General features: G+C 41.2%; 1 protein-coding gene and 1 pseudogene across 1 annotated transcript; both read left to right on the forward strand.

Moving 5' to 3' along the window:
• Positions 1 to 283: 283 nt before the first annotated feature.
• Positions 284 to 6796, forward strand: LOC135330230 (solute carrier family 2, facilitated glucose transporter member 11-like; annotated as a pseudogene).
• Positions 6797 to 9330: 2534 nt separating this feature from the next.
• On the forward strand, positions 9331 to 22165 carry LOC112992795 (solute carrier family 2, facilitated glucose transporter member 11-like). The gene is made up of 12 exons (XM_026116035.2): positions 9331 to 9434; positions 10983 to 11081; positions 11979 to 12139; positions 13240 to 13364; positions 14642 to 14771; positions 14918 to 15066; positions 15670 to 15857; positions 16924 to 17034; positions 17128 to 17229; positions 18348 to 18423; positions 19372 to 19499; positions 19822 to 22165. Exons 1-12 carry the CDS (start codon positions 9411 to 9413, stop codon positions 20026 to 20028), a joined length of 1500 nt encoding a protein of 499 aa, XP_025971820.1. The 5' UTR covers positions 9331 to 9410; the 3' UTR covers positions 20029 to 22165.
• The last annotated feature ends 451 nt before the right edge of the window (positions 22166 to 22616 follow it).

The raw sequence follows: 22616 nt of genomic DNA on the forward strand, positions 1-22616 counted from the left end.
AGTAAGAGCTAGACTGAGGCTGCCTTTGAGTGGGCATGCCCAGTTAACAAACACAACAACCTCTCCCCTTAAAAGATGTTAACATGAGTTAATGCAATTTTTTGCATTCTCCAAACAGTGATGAGCAAGGCCTATCAAGACCTGTCTAGAAATCCCAGAGGGATGTGGATGGATGGATGGATGGATGGAACAGACTCTGGGCTCTGATTCTGCCTGCAATGATAGTTAAAAAAAGGTGCTTCTGGGAGTTTCAGATGGCTCCCAGTTCACTGCATCACAAGCCATGGTGTACGGCAGCATGGGCATTCATAGGGGTGAAATGGAGAGCTTCCTCCTTATGGGGAACATCTTGGCAGGAATTCACAGTGGCTACAGAACTGGGGGAACAAGATTATTCCTGGTGTTTTCAACTACAGAATCAATCAACTTTGTACAGGATGGTTCTAAGTTAAACACTTTCTCCCCTTGCCTTTCTCTAGGGAGGACATGATGCTAATAGTAAGCAGACTGGGGAACAGGGTCCAAACTCAGCAGTTCCTGCACGTTTAGGGGACAGTCTATCTCTACAAGCTTAGCTGATGATGCATACAATTAATAAATGAAGGCATGATAAAACAAAACATCAATTTAAATTCTTTCTCATATAATTTTCCTGTCTTTCCGCCAAGGTTTCTGCATGATGATACATCCTCACTATGCAAGAGAAATTTCTCCCAAGAAACCGCGTGGATTTGCAAATTCTACTTCTGGTCTCTTTCAGTCACCGGGAAAAGTCTTAGGGCAACTTATGGGGCTAAGGTATTTACCACAATTCCTATATACTTCCTGTCTCTCTCTGAAACAAAGCCATTAAATTAAAATATCATTTCACAATGTTGTATTTGCTTGTACTTTCTAGTGAACTCCTTGGAATTGATTCCTTGTGGCCGCTGTTGATGGCCTGTGTTGGCATTGCAGCACTGATTCAGCTGGTCACTTTGCCATTCTTTCCAGAGTCTCCACCCTACCTCTTAATCCAGAAAGGAAATGAGGAAGGCTGCTTGCAGGGTAAGCTGTATATGCATCACTCTTGGCTTTTGTTTTAGCTCAATTAGAGTCAGATGGGACAGTGTTGATACAAGTGACACCAGCTGTGACTATCACAATTCAGATGTCTGCAAAGGAAGCCATATGTCTCAAAAAACCCTCTAAAATTACCTAGTCAGTAGGCCACTTGTATAACAGCAGAGATTATGGGGAATACAACGGTTCCAGTGCTCTGCTCTGCTCTGCTCTCACTCCACCTTCAGTGTGAAGTTGAGGTCAAGATTTAAGCCCTGAGATTAAAAACTCTCCAGGGGACAGGAGAAACCCAGGGAGAGGATAATTCCCCTATGACAGCTACATTGCAGTGCAACAGTGAAAAACCTCACCAATAGCTAGTGACCTTGAGTCATAAGACTGAACTTTCCATGGGTCCCTGATGGTCTAGACAGGAGAAGGCCTATATTAAGGAGTTCTCTTCTCTGAGCTAGGAGTGGCCAGTGGAGTCTTCACAACCTTCAGATGTACAGAAGTTATGTAATGTTAAAATGTAATTTTAAATAAACTAATTCCAGTACCACAACCACCTAACTAGAACAGCAGAGAGCCTACCATGAGCTATCTCATATTGTCAGCAAACTGAGTAAGTTAGATCAATCTTCAATTTACTTTCTTTCCAATAAATCCATCAGGATACAGAGGGTGTATGCAATTCTACGGGAATCCACACACACACAAACAAAAAGCCCTTTAAATGAATCAAGATGCTTCACTATGAGTGTAAAGAGCTGCCAGTGACTGTCACCGTAGTTTCTATGTTTGGGTTCAAGGAAGACACTTCTAAGGTGCTGTAACAAGGGCCATGTGATTAGACAGGTGAAGAGAAAGAGCAGAGCATTCTCTGCTCTCATGTACCAATGTTTTGACAATGGCATGGTTTTAAGTCTTAAATACTAACTGTTAAGTGTTAAATACTAATGACTATGAGATAGGGCCTGATTTTCTGCAAGACTGTGAATACAGTTTTCATGCATATAAACATACATCGCTGGTATTCTCACCCCACACTTACTAATAATCACCATGTCTGAAACCTTAGGGGTATAATTAATTAGCAATCTAAATAAATGTACAGCTACCAACAGAATGATTCATGAATTCTATCAAGCCCTCCTCTTTGTTCTGTACAGCCACAAAGAAATTGTGGGGTGAGGAAGAGCACCAGGCAGAACTGGAAGATCTGCAAAAAGAAAAGGCAGCAATGAAAAACAGCAAAATCCTGAGTGTGCTGGAAGTGATGAAAGACCAAACTCTCCACTGGCAGCTGTGCATTTTGATTATTGTTATCGTAACTCTGCAATTCTCTGGCATTAATGCAGTTGGGTATCTTCCCCCTTCATGCCTTAAAGCAACTCCTAGATGTCCATGAGAAAATTCTGCAGTTTAAGCTTGTAACCACGAAAAAGAAGTTTTATTTTGGTAGGAGTCAAGCAGTCCTGAGATTTACTCCGGGCCATCAACTGGCTTCTGCTTGGCTTTGGATGTTTTTGCCCCTCCATCTACCTCTCTCTATGTGGAAAATGAGCATTCACTATCCACCTACCTAACAGAGAAAGAGAGAGCTTCACTGAGCTGGCAGTGTGCTATATAAATGCAATGTATTATTTAAGAAGAGGAGTTTTGAATTATGGACATTTATTCTGCAATAGTGCTGGGGGCAGACTGTTTGGTGCCAACCTGCCTACAACAGCTCCTGCCCACCAGAATCCCATGGATTCCAAAAGACTAAGAAGGTGCATTCAGGGTGCAGTCTTGTGCTTCTTGTTGCCCCAGTGCCCTTTTCCCTCATCCTCTCTCTGGCAGTGCTTCTATACAACTTGCAGCTTCTTTGATAATGCTTTTAAAAGGGAATTCCTAATGCTTGATTTGACTGTTTACAAACAAGAACAGCATGAGACCCATAGAAACACATACATAACATTTATTTTCTCCCATACCATTCTTTTCCCCAGCTTGCACAGACTTCACCATATGGTGCAATTGCAAGTAATAGCCCTCCTAAACTGGGAGCTGCACAGCTTACTAAAGCCATTGTGCAGCTAACCAGATAGACAGACAGAAGAATGCAAGTCAGGATCAGCATTCACTATTGGCACTGTACCAGACCAATAGTGCATTCTGCTATGATAACTTCTGCTTTCATCTGTCAGTTCCTTTCTCCCTGTTTTTACTCTCTCCTTCCTCTTTTTCGTATCTTCTTTTCAGGATTCCCAAGCCTTCCTGCAGGACTAAATCCACCAGGCCTTCAGCACATACAGAACAGGGAATCGTGTGTTGTAATCTTGGTCAGTGCCATTTTGTCTTTGCTGGTCCCTTGCAGGAACCAGTCTCTGCAGCAGCACAGCCCAGAACATTGCACAGGGACTACGCATCCCTGTCACACAGTGCTACGTCAGATTTAGAAGCATAAACCTTGGATCCCTCTGTCCCTCTCATGAAATCCAGGCAAGCTCACTCTCATCAAGCTCCAGCGGCTCCTGCAGGAAGTCACTCTACCATGGGGAGCCTTGCTAGGCACCTTCACTAATTCACTGCTTCAGAAAACCTTCCTTCTCAAGCATTCATTCTCCCAGGTTCCATGCATCCTATGTGCAAACCTGAGGTCTTTCCCATGCCTCTTCTTCCAAGTGCTTGCTACTGCTGCATCTCTTATCAGTAACTGATAAACCAGATAGTATACGATTAACTCAGCAATACTAGTGTTTGCTTGTTCCTTTAACCCCATGCCAAGTTTTCCCTATTTCTCCTACTTCTGAAAGCAACTTCTTAAATTATTCTTAACTATTCACCCTGCCTATCTTTCTAAAAAGGAGAGACTAAGTGACTAAACCAGACTTTCTTCTTTCACCATTCTCCTCTTTGTACTACTGCTTCACATTCATTGCTGTGACTGTCACCTCCAAGAAGCTGGCAATTTAAGTTCCTTATTTATTTCAGTACAGGACCATATATCAGAGCCAAAATCATTGTTAAGAGCCTGCAGCTGGCATCCAACAAAACAGAGTGCTAGAAGTGGCACCATAATTAGCAGGGCTGGAATAGTTGTAGCAACAGTGAAAAGGGACAAAAAAGCTTCATGTGAGTTCCCTCATCTTCCTCAGGAAATTCATCCATCATTAAGATTCCTATTTTCTCTTCTGTAGGTCCAGCTTCAAGTGATGATGATTGGTGTACCTGTTGGTTCTCTTGCCCACAGCAGACTTGCATCAGATGATGATCAGGACTTATACTTTTTAATTACAGCAGTTTCTTTATGTCAAATGCATGAGAGGAGCTTTAAAAAGACACGTTCCACTCCTAACCCATTCTTGAAATGAAGTATATTCGCAACAACCAGCAGCAAGGACGGGTCACTGATGGAAGATTACCCCATTTGCTTGCTTCCCAGTCCTTACATTAAATGTGATGTCACACATGCAATCTGTTGCTTTCAGTGTGAGTTTCTTCTCCTGTTGTGTTTTCTAGGTCTTCTATGCTTTTGAGGTGCTGCGCACAGCTGGGTTTGGAGAAGGCCTTATTCCATATATATCACTAGGGGTTGGCTTCTGTGAATTCTTCTCCACTTTACTCTGTGCAAGTTGCACTGTATCAGTTTGTCACTTGAGCTGTAGCCATGTTTACAGTGAAGTGAGTGTTTTTCCTGCCCTCCCAGACCTTTACTATTGAGCAGCTTGGCAGGAAAACACTGCTACGGAAGGGCTATGCTATGATGGCTTTGGTGCTGGCTATCCTCACAGTTACTCTCTCCCTTCAGGTAAGGAAGAGTGTTTAAACTATTTTGTTCCCATTGCTGTTTCACACCTAAGGCCTCGCAGGTTTCCCGTCACAGGGACAAAACAAACTGGATTTAGACTATCAAAAAGTGAAATCTTGTCATCATTGTAGCAAACTGTCAAGTCCCACACCTTGGCCCCAGCAGCTAGCCTCATCTGCCGACGCAGACTATTGTGGGACTGATGCTCAAGATCCTCTCTCAAAGGTCCTACTCAAAGGTCCTACTCTATTCTCCCCCTAAGCCATCACTTCCATTTCATTAGAACTTCCTCTACAGAAGCTAAGCTGTCGCGCTAATGCCGTAGTCACACACCACAGCCTTCTCCCAGATGCTCACCCTTACAAAGGCCTTTGTTTTATGTTAGATGCTCTGATACTCTTGAATATTTATTAGACATAAAACAATTTCTCTTCTTTGTGGTCTAAACCACAAGCTCTGTCCAGGAACAAGTCTCCAAGCTCTTTGCAGTGTTTCCTACCTACACCCAGCTGCAGAAACTCTCCTGCTTGCCCCACATTGACAAATACCTGTGACTGATCTGTGATCTCTCAGATTTCAACATTTGCTACCTGAGAGCTTTGAAAAGCAGGCGACCCTGCTATCCTACTGTTACTAATATGTCTCCATTAATTTTTCACGCCAGACTAAATACATGTGGCTGTCCTACTGCAGTGTCAGTCTGATCTTCTTTGTTTTCTTTTTTTGGAGTTGGACCATGTAAGCAACTCAGCCTGCACAAAAAATAATTATATGCACATGCTACCTGACTGTTGTGGAGAACTTATTGGGGCCCTATATGGAGGTGGGCCTGTGAGTGTACTTCCATAAAATAAAAAGGGAGTTTGAAGACTTGAACTCATAAACATGAGTATGAGGAAACAGGGAAATGTAACGCTGGCATTGACTATTTAACGGCATAGTCACATACCAATAACACTGAACACGATAGAATCATTGTATACTGGGACAAGAAGTGAGAACTAGAAAATTCAAAACAAAACCAAACAACCAGTTCTGTCCTTCTTCATTCTTGTTTCCTCTTCAGGTGGAGCCACCATGTCCATCATGGTTGAAATCTTCAGTCAGTCAGTTAGACCATCAGCTGTTGTGACTGGAGGATGCTTCAGCTGGACAGGACTCTGCTGTTGGAATGATTTTCCCATTTATTGTGGTAAGTGACTGCCCTTGTCATTGATGATTTTGAAGATGATTCCAGACACCACATGATGATGTACTTAACTATACTCACTCTTTATTCAGTATTGTAGTGGTTAGACTTCTGATTCATGAAATCATGTTCAAGATGCTATAAAAAGGAGAATCAAAACAAAATATGCTTATTTCTCTTTTTCCGTTTTGTTTCCAGGAAAACCTTGGGTCTTTCCGCTTCCTTATCTTTATGGGGATCCTCATCAGCTCAGGGATCTTCATCTCTCTCTTCCTTCCCAAGACAAAGGGGAAGTCAGTTATGGAAATAACAGAAGACTTTGTGAACATACATTTTAGAAGAGACTTAATTCTGTTACAATAAATACTTTTCTTGAGGAACACATCACCTACACCAGCTTCCAGCTGGTTAGCAGAAGGACCCTTTATTAATGAAGCTCATAGAGGACTTTGACGCTTGCAGATTCCAAAACAAAACAAAGGCAAATTATTCATTTTCTGTTATTGGAAAGGATATGAATGTTCATTCATGGACAAAACTGGCATCTTCATGAATGGAGGCCACCCTCATATCCCCTTAAAAACTTGACAGCAGTCAATAACCAACAAGCTACCGTGACAAAAATATGTGCTCTGCTAAATTTATAGATTTCCTGTAGCAAATATTTTGTGCCTAATAGTCGTCTTCTGTTCCAATACCTGTGATTTTGTTATTCTGAATTTCATTTTGAGTTTTGGATTATAATAAATCAAACCTAAGAGAAACCACTTTATTCCTTTGAGTGTGAAATTAAACTGCAGATGGCTTCAGTCATCCACAATCAGATCTGCAGTCTAGATGTCTTTAAATGTACTTTCAAATTATTTTATAACTTTGACATACAGCCAACTTCTACTCCTTTTACTGCCCCTGTTTTACTAACCCTTATTTATGTGATTTTCCACTTAAGCAGACCCTTGCCTCTGTAATTATACTGCACTTTTAATATTTCTTGTCCATGTCTGAGCAAATCACTGTGAAATTAGCATGTCACCAGCCTGGCAGTGCACTGAGATTACATAAGTAAGATGACAGCAACAGCAGAGTCCAAAGGAAAACGGGAAGAGCATATATTGTAAAAAAAAAATATTCTGAGTGGAGAAAAAGAAAAAAAGGGTCTGATTATTCAAGGGAAAGTTGAAATGAGGAGAGAACTGAGTGACTCGTTTTGCCCAGTCAGTCAGCTTTGCATTCTGGATACAACAGAGCTGTTTTCCTTGTGTCACAAGGTATATGACTATTACTGTCTCAGTTACTTATTTGGTGTTCTTAACTTTTAACCTATTTCCTACCATTGTGAACTTTGCCAGGAATTGGGGAAATGCTCAGTGCAAGATAATCACCACACTAAAGAGAACATAGTGAGGGAGCAGGAGGAGGGAAATGGCAGAATGTTGTGCCCATTTATCAGTTCTTTAGTGATTTCCAATTACTAATAATTCCTTTAGGAGAATGCAATACTGGCAAGCTATAGGGAAGTATGAATATAAAGGACTACAGCAGAGTCCAAAAAAGGTGATATATGATGGCTGGCTTTTGAATCAGTGCACAGGGCAGAAGAAAAAGCCGTGAGCCAGTTCTCACTGCACTTGAATGTCTAGAGAGAAAGGAACAGTGAAAGTTTCTTAAGCACAATTTCTCCTAAAATTGCTGATAAGGTGAAATGCTATACAGTCAACTGCAGCTCAGAATCACAAGAAAGCCCCAAAAATACAACAGAAATTACATTGCAAGCTGGTGGAATTTGTGCCATTTGAGACCCTCAGCAATTATTTTGCAAGGAGTGTAGCAATCATTATCACAAAAAAATCCCCTACACTCATACAATCTCAGAAAAATCATTACATAATAAAAAAGAAACACTAAAATCTTAAGCCAATAGAAGAATGAGTTAATAGCTACACAACCTGAACTTTTGCATAGCCAAAATGTTACAATTGTTTGTGTTTAAGAGAAAACACAAAAACGCTGAATCACTCCAAATGCCATTGCAAGCCAGAAAAAACAGCCTTTCCTATGCAGTTATATAGGCAATAGTTGGAATTACGCAAGTAACCAAGGTTTTGTTATTAACATATTTCTCCTCATTTCTTTAGACTCAAAGTATTTGCAGTACACCCCTCTATAAATAATCCCATTCTATGTTTCATTGACTGAAAGTACAAGTCCCAAGGGTGAGCTCGGACATGTACTCAGGGTTCCAGTACATCCCCGTCATCTGCCCCCCACCCCAAGCCTTGGAGGTGGGGAGAAAGTCCCCTGGCATGGGTAGAAGTAAGCAGAAGACTTTGAGAGCTGGAATAGCTCTGGGCACCAACCATACGCACAGGAGCCCCAAGCAAACCTCCTTCTTCCAAGGGCTGTCTCTAAGACAGGCTGCAGTGAACAAAAGCCACATAGGAGTTACAGCTCTGACTTCACCTCACAAGAGGGGAGCCTCTGGCAACCAAATGTGACATTTCAATGGCCGCAACACTGGTTTTGGAGTTGTTCTATGCCTGTACTGCTCAAAGCAGAAGCCTGAGGGATTAAGACGACAGTTGTGCCATCTTAACTTATTTGGGGAGTATTTACCCACTTTGATTACTTTCATGAGTGAGTGGGTTTTACAGTTATTGATCATTCTGGAGTGGAGCCTTCATGACCAGATGCTCTGTTCCAAAAGCCTTTGCCAGAGCGCAATCTCCCTTACCTTGTCACATCTCCTGGCCTACGAACATCCCCTTAACACCCAGACATGAAATACCCTTCCCTAGTATCTACCTGACACACAAACTCAGAACAGCTCAATCAAGCTTTGAAATTTTCTACTTGTACTTCAAGTCCAACAGAGCTGTGTGCCTATTTTTCAGCTAATAAATGATATTTACTGTACCAGCCAATCTGAAACACGACAATACATTTTTACTTCATAATAAGCACCAGTATCTAAACCTGATACCAGGTGCTTTTTGCTTTGTGCAGATTACAGCAGAGATACTGCTCAGTTTATATCAGAGAAGTAAAGTATTTTACTGTAGCTGGAAAACTGATTTTTTGCCTGAGCTATTCTCCTTTCCCTTTCCAAACCCTGACTACGCCGTAGATGCAAATTTCCTCTGCTTTGAAACCTCTCCGCTTGCAGACTGGACTAGATGCAATTATTTCCTGAAATATTTAATCCAGCAGCGTTAACTTTGTCCAGTTGCAGTAAATACAAGTCAGTGAAGACAAAATAGTAAAAATTTAACTCTCGTCCCTGGAGCCAGCTGCCCATTGCCACACCAGCAGGCAGGAGACAGAGACACAGAAACCTGTGATGACAACGCCACATCACGCGCTGGATAATCAGCCCCTTAGCCAGAGATGGCCAGCTTCCTCTCAGACGTGGTAAGTACCTGGTGGGTTTTCTACAGCTATGGTATTTTTGCACACCAGCAGTGCTTCAAAGATAACAAAATCAGTATCTTAGTAAAAATAACAAGCCTCCTATTCACTAAAAGCCTCTCCGAAGTGGTCCTGACCGCTGTTTTGAGATATTACAGGTGTTTGCACTTCATGTGCTCTCTTATCCATCTTTGTCATATTTTAACCAATACTCTAACATTTCTTAAATGTTTACTTTTACAGAAAAACATAGATTTCCTTGGTTTACCTGCTGTAAAAATAGTTTTGTTAAATATTTCACTAATTATTTAGTGCCAGAGATGGCAGACAGAGAAGGCAGGAAACAGGGCTGGCCACTGGGAGCTGTGGCATCTTGAGAGAGATGTTTGTGGGTGCCTGCAGCACCTAGGTCATTGCTATGGCTGAGGTCAAATGAGACTCTGAGCTCAACTCGGAGCTGCTGCCTTACACATGAGCAAGACACCTCCTAGTAGCACAGCACCTCTTTGAGGAAAAGCATCTCCCTGCTTCTGCTGGGCATACTTAACCTCTAATCTAGCAAAGAGGAATCTGGCAAGGTACCTTTCAAAGGCTATTAATTCTTTCATTCATTCACATCATATTCAGTGTGTCTTGTTGCAAAGGCTGCTGTACTGTAATAAGTCTCAAGAACAGTTTCAACTGTGTGTTTTTTGGATCTGTAATCAACCAGAAAAAAATCACAGTGTGTGATGCCTATTCTCAAAGTTCCCAAGAGATTAAGATGTCATGTTGCTTGAGACAGACAGGAGGGGCAAGAGTTCAGAACTGCCCATTGTAATAAGAGGTAGAACTGTCAGAAATGACACCTTTCTGCTAGAGCAGAGATGGAGCAAAACTGGTGCAGAATGGAGCTTCTGTCCCAGAACTGTTCTGCTTACTGTTCCCTCCTCTCCGTCCATGGATTTCCAAGGTCTGCCACATTGACAGCAACCTGAGGGGGAAAATATGCTTCAGGTTTCAGATTTCTTTCTGAATTTTCAGCTGCCATGAGCAATTTCCAGAGGCTTTGCCATAAAACTTGAGTTAAAGGATCACTGCCTACTACTCAAGGCAATGATGGGTAGCCAGCACAGCACCTGCTCTTTCGGTTAAGATAGGAAAGGTTTTCGAGGTACAGATGGCCTAGTCACTAACGTTGCCACAGGTGTGAGTTGCAGATAGCCTGGCCACTATCCAGATCACAGAGAGGAAAGTAAGACCGCCCTCTCCAAAACACTCTCACATGTATTGGTCTTGGAGTGTGGAATGACCTTCACTTTACTACTCTGTTGACTGATGGCCAAGAAGGGGAGGGATATGTAACTGTTTCCAAACAGAAGCCTGCATTTCCTTGAGATGCATGTAGGGAAATGACAGGAGGATGTACTCCTCACACCGCAGCAAGCTGAGGGGACATGCCTATCTGAAAATTACTTGAACTAATGAGATGTGTCTGGAGAAAGAAAGATGCATTTAAGGAAAAGCCTGATGTGGCTACAAGCTTCAGGAGATTTTGTTCTATCTCTGCAGATACAGTACCAGGGACTCTTTCAAATGATCCCTGTCCTGGGGATTGGTGGAACATTCCAAATTGGCTTTCAAGTTTCCACAGTCACCTACATGTCTCAGGTAGGCAAAGACTCACATGGCACACTGGTTACAGGTGGCACTGAGCCTACATCCCTGCTTGAGGATGCTCCTCTCTGGCAATCAGCAAAGGTTTAATCACAGTATTCTCCTCTTATGATTCTTTCCCCTTACAATATTACCTGTAAAGCAGAGCGCATCAAAGTGTAGAAAATAGAAGAGAAGAGAGAGACCTGCAACTTGTTGTTTATAGAACTGTTCCTCAGAAGAAGGATACTGACTGAGGTGGAATCTGTCTCCCCTAAATTAAGATCACAGCACATGTGTCTACTTCAGTGGTATCATTTGATAGTCTTGTAGTCTACCTATCTCCACGTAGGGTAGACAAATACAACAAGTCACATGAACCATGCTCTAAGAAAATGTGTATTTCCTCCCCCAATCATGGGTAAAAATCCTAATATATTTCCACTGAAGAAGCTGCGGTTTTGTGAGAAGACACTATTATTAAGTAGAAATTCCCTTACAGCAAAAGTGATATTTTCAGAGCAGTAAGTTCTGAGCAAGGAAGTATCCAGAGACTGGCACTGAACAGGCACTGTGTAATCTGGCATTATTGGCATGTTTCTGAGAGAAAAATTTCAGAGAGAAAAAACAACATACATTTGCAGAACTCCATAGGGAAGTTCATGCTGTTCTTCACTACAAGTCCATGCCTCAATTTCTCATATTTATAGAACAATAAAACAAAGAATGAACTGCTTTTAATGGCAAAATGAAAATGCCACCTTCTATTACACTATATCTATGAACAAATGCTCACTTCTATTGTCTATCTAAAGAAGTAACTTTGGCTGAAGCAATCAAACTACGTTTTAAATATAATAAAATACATGCAGTCTCAGTTATTCTTAATGAAAATTCTTTCCTCTTTCTCAGCATGTTAAGGCTTTCATTAATGAAACTTGGTTGGAGCGATATGGCTACCCCATCCATCAGGATAACCTCTTGTTTCTGTGGTCTTTCATTGTATCCATCAATGGTATAGGAGGTCTCCTGGGTTCTTCAGGAAGTAGATACTTGGCTGTCAAGTATGGCAAGTATGTATGTTTAAAGACAATTTGTCAATCAAATCTTAAGGAAATGACAGTTGAGATTTTTGAATGTGAGGCAGACTTTTCAGATTCCAAAACATAAACCTTATAGATCTGTGAAAGTACTGATCAGTCTTCAACCAGATATGACATACTAAGAAATGAGAAAATAGTCACCTTTATTATAAAGAAATATGGTACCACTTCCCTCAGACCATCTCCCTTCTCTTCTATGAGAGGTTACACCTATATAGTATCTAAAGCAAATAACAGTACATATGTCCACAGCTTGGTCATGGCTGTAATATAGGCAGCTTGGCAGTGGTGTTGACAGATTTTGCTGCTTCTTCCCCTTGTCTTGTGGCACTGGCTAATCAGCTGTGCTGCCAGCCTGTCACACCAGATGTGATTACTGAGGCTGGGCTACTATCAGAGAGGAGGAAAGGCAGCCTCCTGGCTGAAGACAGAATGGGTTCTTTGGAGGTGTTACTCACAATTTAGCAGCACTGAGAAGTTTCTAAGTGCTAAATCAATGATGTGCTTCATGCATGGATTTTCAAGTGCAGAAAAGCCTGAAGACTTTCCTCATCCACAGAGCCCAGAAGTGTTACCAAACTCCCAGGTCTAGCTGTGTGCCAAGCCACACCCTGAGTACACACTATTTCCCTTTCTCATCCCACTCTCCTTGGTTTACATGGGAAAGAAACTTTGGCATATGAGCTGGAAGGGAGGCGGCATGGTCTGGCAGGTCCTGTCCTAGAAATCAAGACACTCGCACACACTTGCCATGAAATCTAGAAGTAGCCTCAACTTTTCCAAGGGCCTTTCTCTGCTGACCGCGTAGTAACATCTTTGGCTCTAGTGGATTCTTCCCATTTGTATTCTGAGCTAGCTGACTGAAAACAGTATTATTCTGTGTTATGAAGGAGACAAAGAGCCAATAGTATGAGAAGGGCATAGCAGAGCTTATTTTGCCCTGGACCACATGTGTATAATTTGACAAAACTAGCAAGATAATTTCACCCAGAACATCCAACAAGCCAGGAGTTTAAGTACCATTTCCATTCTGATTTACAAAAATTCCTCTTACTTTCTCGCACTTACAGAAGGAAATGTCTCCTGTGCAGCAATGTGCTGATGATAGCAGCAGCATTTATCATGGGCTGCAGTAAAATAGCCCGATCCTTTGAGATGATTCTAATTGGACGCTTCATGTGCGGCATAAGTGCAGGTGAGTAATTTCTCCCACAAGTCAGCAGGAATTTCCTTCACTTTCCCATAATGTTATGTCTCTATTCAAAGTAAAATAACCCTTCACTAAGAAAATAAAATCTTAAAATTGGTCATCCATTCTCAGATGATCTTTTATAACACACAGCAATAAATTTTCTTCTGACTCTATATGTACCTCACAAATGTTCTACAGGGGTATTCAACCTGCTTCAAGCACTAATTGTTGGGGATAACACAAAGAGCTAGGCATAATCAAGCAAAATCACTCCTGGCAGGTAGTACAGACGGCAGTGAAAACATGCTGTGCTAGTATCAGTGTGTCTTGTATTTATCTCTTACACAAAAGGTTGCTTTTCCACTCAGTTTTGGATGGGGAGTCACAAGGATGACTATTTTAATTTACTTCATTAGAAATTATGTCTGTTTTTCAAGTAAGCAAATTTTGTACGTTGCTTCTCTGACATATAGTTGTACTGAAGAATAACATTCTTCTGAGAACTACCCACCCACAGGGGCCCTGTGATGACCTAGAACCTGTGTCCTCCCTCATGCAAAGATCTAATTTTTATTAATGAGATTGCTTACCTCCATCACTTTGCCTTCACATAAAGCCATATGAAGAACATGTTGCTTTCAGATCAGATAAAAGGGGCTGTGACCACCATATGAGAGGAAAACTCTTGTTCCTGGACTAGTTTTCAGAGAGTCTGGGTTACTAAGTATTTCACCAATGGCTGCAAATATTGACTCTGCCTGAAATGATCAAAATTGTTGCTGGACAGTGGAAAAGAAATACTTGTGTCCCCCTCAAATCATGCAGAATCAAACTTTAAATCCCTGGAAGTAGACATACAGCACCGTATATTTCAATCTACTATGGGTGTTCCATACCAGCTCTTCTGGTAACATCATGTTAGAAAAGACTGAGTCATGCTTGTAACTACAAACAAATTAAATATATTCCCTCCCTGCTACCCTGTTTCCTTTAAAATATGCTCAGGCTCACAGGACGCACAATGATGAGGCTGTGCCCCAAAGGAAAAACTCTACATTTCTTAAGAACAGGAAACTGAACTGTGGAAAGAGGACAGGAATTGAACAGTTTTGTAGAAAATCTGGTACTGAAAAACTTCATACCTGGGTTTATGTATGAGAAACCATTCAGTGTATGAGGCAGCTATATTCTGTATTGCTTAACTAGTTATATGCAATTTTATTTCAAATGGTTATAAATGTGTTCTTTCTTCTCTCCCATAATTCCCTCCTCACCTCAAGGTCTGTGTGTTCCTCTGCATCATCAATATGTTGGGGAAATTTCCCCTAGGAAGCTACGTGGATTTGCAAACTCTACTGCCTCTTTCTTTTGGTCACTGGGAAAAGCCATAGGGCAAATTGTAGGACAAAGGTATAACACAATTGATTTCCCATCCAATTCATTTCTGGATCCCCTCTACCTTTTGCTTCGTCCTCTGCTTTTCTATCTATTCTCTGCTGTCCTCAAAAGCCAACCCAAAGAACTCTTATTCTACACACACATTTTCTCTACTCCAGGGAGCTGCTGGGCAGTCAGTCCCTGTGGCCCATCCTGATGGCCTCCTGTGGAGTTCCAGCATTGCTCCAGCTGGTCACCCTGCCCTTCTTTCCTGAGTCCCCACCATACCTCCTCATGCAAAAAGGAGATCAGGAAGGCTGCAAGAAAGGTAACAGAGGGCTCCGGGTTCCTGTTCCTCACTTGGCATTCGATTGGTTTGTGACGTTTGCTCTCCCCATGAGAAAAAATGTAAATGGGATAAAGTTTTCTCCGTGTTCACTTCTAAGATGACTCTGTGAACACCTACTAAATATATTTTGCTATAGTCTCCAGGCAGAACATAAAACTATTTCTTGCTATAGTTCTGTACTACAAAACCATCTGTTTTCAGCTGACGCCACCAGAACAGTCAGTTTGATGGAATAATGACAAATGGCTGTTTGCATGGCAGGTCTCTACGGGGAACCACTGAACTCTGGTTGTTGGCTGTGCACCCTGCTCACACCCTGATAGGAGGAGGAAGGGAGGAAAGTGGGCCCATGGGCAGGGAGGGAGTCACTGTGCACACCACTAGGCCCCTCTGTCTGAACAGGCTGTGCAAGAGGGGACCAGGGCTCTGGAACACATCATAGGACACTGCTACCTCACATCACAGACACAGCCCACGTATGTCTGTGCTGACAGATCCATGCATCAGCTACTCAATAAACTCCTTAGTCAACAAACAATAGAGATGGATTAACATGGCAGATCTTGCTCTCCTTCTCCACAGCCATAAGGCAGCTTTGGGGTGAAGGCCATCACCAAGCAGAGATTGATGACATCATGAAAGAGATGGCAACAATGAAAAACACCAAGATCTTGAGTGTCCTGGAGCTAATAAAAGAACCATCTGTCCGTTGGCAGCTGTACGTTTTAGCTACTGTGACCACCACAGTTCAGCTATGTGGCATCAATGCAGTTGAGTGTATTTTCCCCTTAAAGCCTCAAAACACTTATTGACAATCTTAAATGAGATGTCATCGCTCCCAGGAACCCCTCATTTTTCTCAAGGTTCTTCCAACCACCGCTTTCTGTCAGCCAACCCTCCTCCACGGCAGCAGCAGCAGTCTGCAGGCCTTTTGCCCTCCTCTTGGTCCTTGCTGGAGTTACCTTCCTCAGTAGTTAGGCTTATGTAACAGCCACTTTTGGCAGCTGTAGTAATGTAAAAGGAGAAGAATCTGCTCCTACAGATGAGCCCTGCCTACACTGGCAAAATCTACAGTACAGTTTGGTACTGCTCCCTGCAGCTACTGCCATTTGGCCCATGTCTTTTAGCATCCTAAGGCACACACTTCTGCTGGGATGGCCGGATGCTCACTCTACCCTTAAAGCCAACCAAGGAGCATGCTTACTGTTGCGGCAACTTCTGCAATTCTCTCCATCTTCCTCACATCAGCACTTCTCTAGGATCTTTTTGGAGCCACAGCTTTACAATTGTCTGCATGGATTCTTCCCTCTGTAACATGGTGAAGCAATATCTGTAAAGAAAATACAGAGCTGAATGTAACACAGCTTGAACTGGAATCTTTATCATCTCAGCACATCTCCAAAGAGTATCAAGTATACTTGAAAAAGAAAGGATGCTTGTTTTACCCCTACATGATTCCATAAGCCATGCTCTTCTGTCTTGGGAAAGAAGAGTATATCTTACAGTGATTTTTTTGGATGTGCTCCAGAAGTGATAATACACTTTACTGTTTCTGAAAGCACCTAAATCAAGTCTCTGCAGACCTAATTACACTACAGCATCTGGAGGTCCTTTTATCACAGCATTTTATCTTTTATCAAACTAATTAAATAATAATTTTTACAAAGTTTTTGTCTGCCAATAAAGTGAATACTACAAAAAGAGTGCAGAAGCCTAGCTCACTCCAAAGCTGAGCAGCATGCTCCTTGGTTAGTGGCTCCTATGCAGGGCAGTGTCACACAGGTATGGGTAAGCGATCATTTACTGTCTTCTCTTACTGTTTTTTTCTTCCCCCAGATTTATTTTTATACTTTTGAAGTCCTCCAGGCAGCCGGATTTGATGAAAGAATGATCTCTTATATGACCCTCTCTGTTGGACTCTCTGAACTGTTAGCTACTGTAGTCTGTGTAAGTCACATTACTGTGGGAATGGGTCAGATTTTGCTCTTCTGTCCCCAGTCTGTGAATCTGACTGGTGTCAGTGTGATTTATGTCCCTCAGAGCTCCATCATTGAGCGATTGGGCAGGAAAACGCTCATATCAGGAGGTTACAGGATCATGGGTTTACTGCTAGCTGGTATCACAGTGACTCTCTCCCTACAGGTAAGGAAGCTCTTCTTATGGCAGATCTCCTTATCTACTCTATTTCTGGTCTCTGCTCACAGGTAGGACCATGCTACTAAGGAAAGAAAGTGAGGCTTAGAAGTTCCAAAATCACTTCGGTGTTAACGGCTTACCCTCTGGGACAGATACAGGGGAATATTATGAAGAGCAAGTTTGTCTGTACATAGGCCTAAATCTCTCTCACCAACTACTCTCTGTACTTCTGCCTCCCTTTTGACATGACCCAGTGAGCTCAGCAAGGAGTGCATAAAGCACAGGGAGTCAAGCACTGATTCCTGATTTCATCAGGCAGTGAGCACAGAACACTGGTCAGCACAGGTCAAAAGACAGTCAAAGGAAAACTGTCTTTTTCATTTGTGCAGTTCTTAACATGATAAGTAACACAATAAAGAAAGCAAACTCCTTGCATCAGTTAATTTGAAATTTAATTTTGGTGCAGAAGACACTGGGAATGCACATACTTGTTCACAGACTGCAGTCTGTCAGTTCCTTTCTATAGTACCATGCCATTTCTGTAGCTTCTTCAGAAGCAAGTTCTTTTGGTTACTAGCATTCATCCAAGAGCTACTTTGTAGACACTACTGCAAAATTACCCTTGAAGCAAGATGGCAGCAGACTTTCATTGCTGTTTCATTCATGAAAGATCTCAAACGTATGAGAGAGAAATCCTTTCCTAAGGAATCAAGTTTCATACCTTTTTGACTAAGGTTGAGGGAAGTTCCTCTTCAAGAGGAGTTATCTAAGACATTGCCTAACAAAAGTGAAGAAAGATATGATTTGGCCTTTCCCATATTTCTAAGGGTTGGGGGAAGCACTGGCACAAAAGAGGAGGATGGACAGTGGAAAAGTGCTATTCAGACATCTGTTAATTGAAGGCTTCCCAGCTTGACAGTTGCTCTGCACTAGCAAACCTGCTTCTCTGCTCACCTAACAAAAACCTCACTGCTCCATCCACAGGGAAAAACACTCACATTTCCCTGCCAGTTCCTACACACTAGACTTTTTCTTGAGGTGACAATGCTCAAAAACAAGAAATGTTTCTCATCTACAGTCACTAACAGATATCATCCAGAAGTTTGTTGTTTTTTTTTTCTCAGGGTTGGTATTTCTGGATGCCATACTGCAGCCTTTCTCTAATTATCTTGTTTGTAGTTGTCTTTGGAGTTGGGCCAGGTGAGTACATCATTCAAAAAAATTAAAGGAATCAAGTCAAGTGAGTTTACTAATATGGTGGGAAAATACTGCAAAATATTGCATAAACATTTGGCATAAACAAATTCATTTAATCTAACCTTGTAGCCATTTAAACATCATGGGTACAGTCATCAGCCAGAAACTTCAATGTCATCAAGTTTGGGTTTTGCTAACAAGATACTGAGAGACTGAACAAGGAAGACAGCAAAAAGACAGAAAAAAATACAGAAAAAATAGGGCAAGAGCAGATAGGTAGAAAATTTTTTAGAAATACTAAGAGAAAAGAAAGAATGAAAAGTAAGAATTGTTTTAAATTCAGCATTGTATAACTTTACATCTTATCCCATATGGACAGTAGTGCAGAGGGCCTGCTCTGAAGTGGTTCTTTTCCTAATATAGACTACCTGCCTCTCTTTAGCTTAAAAAAGCCTATTTGTTTTAAAATGTTTCCTTTCTCATATGGCAAGGTTGAATTTTTTTCCTAACACAAAGCTGTCACAGAAGTCCTGGGACTTCGAAACACAACTGAAATGCCCAGGAAGTGAATCCAGGAAGATCACTCATTGATGATCTAACAAACAGTATCACACAGGGAATTCTCATTAATAATAAGATTTGTTATTCCATCCTTAATGCAGCATTTTTCATGACAAAATGTCAGACTTTTACAAGTGTTTACTACTTAATTCTTGAACTTCTCCAATAAATTTATTTGAATAAATTATCATTTTAAGAAATTGCTGTCTAGCAGTTTAGAAGATGCCACAGATATTTCCTCTTCTAAAAACCAGCAACTTATTCAAGTCTTTTGAATGCCAGTACATGATAGTAGTGTCTATCTGTTGACTGTGTAAAGGTAAAACTCAATCCAAATGCTCAAATCAAACACATCAAGAAGTAATATTTCTTATCCCTATTTCCTTTCAGCTGGTGCTACAGTTGCCATTAGAGTTGAAATTTTTAAGCTGGCATGCAGACCAGCTGCCTTTGTGATCGGTGCAGCTCTCAACTGGCTGGGAGTCTTTGTGATTGCAACGGTCTTCCCATTCATTGTGGTGAGTGACTTTACCTGGGACAATCCCCACTGCGCTAAGCTCCAGAGCTGGCTACAGGAGCAGGAAGAACAGCGTAAGATGACAATACCACGTCAGCCTAGAGTGGTCTTGGCACCTGCTCTCCTGAGTCCACTTTCACAACTGAAGGGCCCAGATTTGCACAAGGGACTGATTCAGACTCAAATATTTTTCAAAGTTCAAAATGCAAAAAACTCTTATCAAGTTCAAACTACTTAGGGATGCAAAATACAAACCTCCCTAAAGAAAGTGACAAATCAAAAGGTACACTCAGCTCACTCTCTTATTTTGTTCTTCCCTGCAGGAGAGACTCCAGCAGTTCTGCTTCCTCATCTTTATGGGGATAATTTTCACTTCGGTGATAATAATCCACCTGTTCCTTCCAGAAACAAAAGGAAAGTCAATCATGGAAATCACAGAAGAATTCAACAAGTTAAACTCTAAGAAGAAGTGTGTTCCAGCAACTCCAAATCATGCCACTGAGGATTATACCTTCTGCACCAGGCTTTGACTGGCCATTAGGGGAAGTCTGGCTTTCTCAAAAGGAAGAAAAAAAAGACAGCATCATTTTCTGACTAACAAGTCAGCCCAAATGGACTGTCAGTTTTCATATCTGTCACTTTAAAGGTTTTCATTTTGCCAGAACAGCACATGTTTCTCAAGCACTCCACTCTGGACAACACAGAAGAAGGATGATGTCCGATATTAGAAGGATAGATTTTTGACTCGTAAGCATTTTGGTTTAACTTGCTAAGTGTAAATCTCTTTTATAACAGGGCAATTCATACACACTGAAACTACGTTTAGAATTTATAAACACTCTGCTGGCCACAGAGGAAGGGAAGACCTGTGATCCTCTTTCTCTCTGTGATTTCTGTGTGTTTTTACAACACAGAGATGGGAATAGTGGAGTTCTTGGCTTCCTGTCTACGGCTAGGAGTCAATCCATGACAGACTGAAGAAAAAATTCAGTGAAATAGGAGAGAAATTCTTTGTTTCTTCAGACTCAACTCAATGGTCAAAGCTTGCCAGGTTTCCCTGCATAAAGCCATGTTTTCTTTCTGTTGTTTCTAGTTTGTCAGACTTCAGCCCTTCGGGATTGAAGTTTTCCATGTTAGCAGCCCTCCTCAGCTTGATTTTATTCTTTAAGTTAAATTTTTGATAGAACAGTTCAGCCATTTGGTTCTAAGCTCAGACTTGTTCATGAAAAAGTATGGGTAAAAAGTTCCTACACAACTCTTCTGAAAGGCTTGTTTCAGTGGCAATACAGCTAAAGGACGCATGGGTGAAATCCAGTTGCCAAGAAATAGAGAGACCTACAGCTATTTTAAAATCTCTTTGTTATCTTGTCCATCACCATCTTCAGCCTGTGTCTTCCTCTCAGGATCAGAGTTTCCACAGCTACCTTATCGGCTTTGAATGTCATAGCAATTTAGCTGCTTCTTTCTGCTATTGCTTTGTGTGACTTTTGGCTACCCAGACCTGGGCTAACCCAGAACTGCCCCAGGCTGGAACTCCTGACTGTAACAGAATACCTGTTGCTTTTCAGTCTGTACAATACCTTCATGTAGCAGACTACCAGCAAAAGCTAAGTCATGTCCTCCAGCCCCTGGATACATGCAGGACCTCTCTTTGGGGTGTATTACTCTGTCATGACTAGGAAGTGATCCCGTATCCTCATATTTCAGGGATATGCAATCAGTACAGACTGTCCAGTTAGTGTTCAGTGGAGCATAGTTACTGATTGACAGCTGTAGAGATGACTCCATTTATTCTATACCCTGAATACTTTGTCAGATCCATACAGCTAGAGATTTACAGTGAAAGTGGGAAATAAGAGTCTAACATAAGGGACTTCTAAGGCATTCATTTTAGCATTTCAAACAACAATTTATGGTATAATCAACAGTCTATCATAGGACTTTTGCCAATTTTTGCAAAAGTCTAGTGTTCACAAAGGTAAGGAAGCAAAGTGAGAGAATACCTTAAACACATCGTATGCATGTTTTCTAACTTCCAGATTTAGCACCATATACTATTCCCAATGATTGCAGTTGTAGGAATGGATGCAATATAATATTCCATGCTGAGCTATTATCAAGATCCGTGCCTGAGTTCACATCCTGCAGACCTTCAAACTGCAAATGATCTTCAAGGCAATCTGAAATTCAGTTCCTAATTCTTCCTCTTCCTGCTATATACAGTTAAAGGTAAAAATTGTTTGTGAGCCTTATAGAATAGCATGATCTTATAAAGTATCACAGGGATTCATTTCACCAAAGACTTTTGTTGCAATACACAATCTCACAGGACGTTGCTTTTCTTTAGAAAGCATCTGATTTTCTACCTGTTTCCCTCTGTTAATGGGAGGTTCTTATGGTCCTAGTAGCAAAGTGGTACTTGTATTAACAAGAACATGGAAGATGATAATGCTTACAGTGGAGCTCAACATACAAATTAAAAACTAAGCACTAGACTTTCATAGTAAAATAAGTATTTTTATCTCTGACATTATTTTGACTGGCACACTTACTTCAATTCACATGAGGCTATTCAAAGTATGAATTCAATTGTTCATCTTAACTGTTGCTTTTTTTTAACTGGAAATATTAAACATAATAAAAATGGCAGATTAACTCATCGTAAAACTTCTTGCTTCCACAAATGTTTCTTTCCCAACAACAAAATTTTCCTCAGGGACACCTGGCTAGGAAAAAACACTTTCTCTTTGGTGTGCACACCCTTTCGTTACTGGGGTTTTTCATTATTCCTGCCTTCAGGATTGAGGGACACTTAAGACCTGTCAGTAAAAAATAATCTACAAAACATAAAGGGTCTGTAAAGTCAAAAAAGGTCAATTTTTTTGAAGTACTTCATATAACAATATGGTTAAAATTTACTGGTGATTTGGAGATAACTACCAATATAGAAAGGAAATCTTATCATATAGAAAGGAAATCTTAACTTTTGCAAAGCAGAATTCTCTTTCCCTAGCCAGTCATTCGGAAAATATCCTTAATTCCATTACAACAATACCCGGAGCCTTTGGAAATAGAAAGAGAATGGCATCATGTAGCATTGCTTGAGTGACTCATTTCT

This window comes from Dromaius novaehollandiae, chromosome 17, assembly GCF_036370855.1.
Source record: "Dromaius novaehollandiae isolate bDroNov1 chromosome 17, bDroNov1.hap1, whole genome shotgun sequence".
NCBI classification, from domain to species: Eukaryota; Metazoa; Chordata; class Aves; order Casuariiformes; family Dromaiidae; genus Dromaius; species Dromaius novaehollandiae.

What these genes read in the sequence shown, in the direction of transcription:
- LOC112992795 (XM_026116035.2), top strand. Translation starts at nt 9,411, where the DNA reads ATGGCCAGCTTCCTCTCAGACGTG. An exon ending in TTGGCTGTCAAGTATGGCAA is followed by an intron (nt 12,140 to 13,239) that starts GTATGTATGTTT and finishes TCGCACTTACAG; the next exon opens with AAGGAAATGTCTCCTGTGCA. An exon ending in TGTTAGCTACTGTAGTCTGT is followed by an intron (nt 17,035 to 17,127) that starts GTAAGTCACATT and finishes TATGTCCCTCAG; the next exon opens with AGCTCCATCATTGAGCGATT.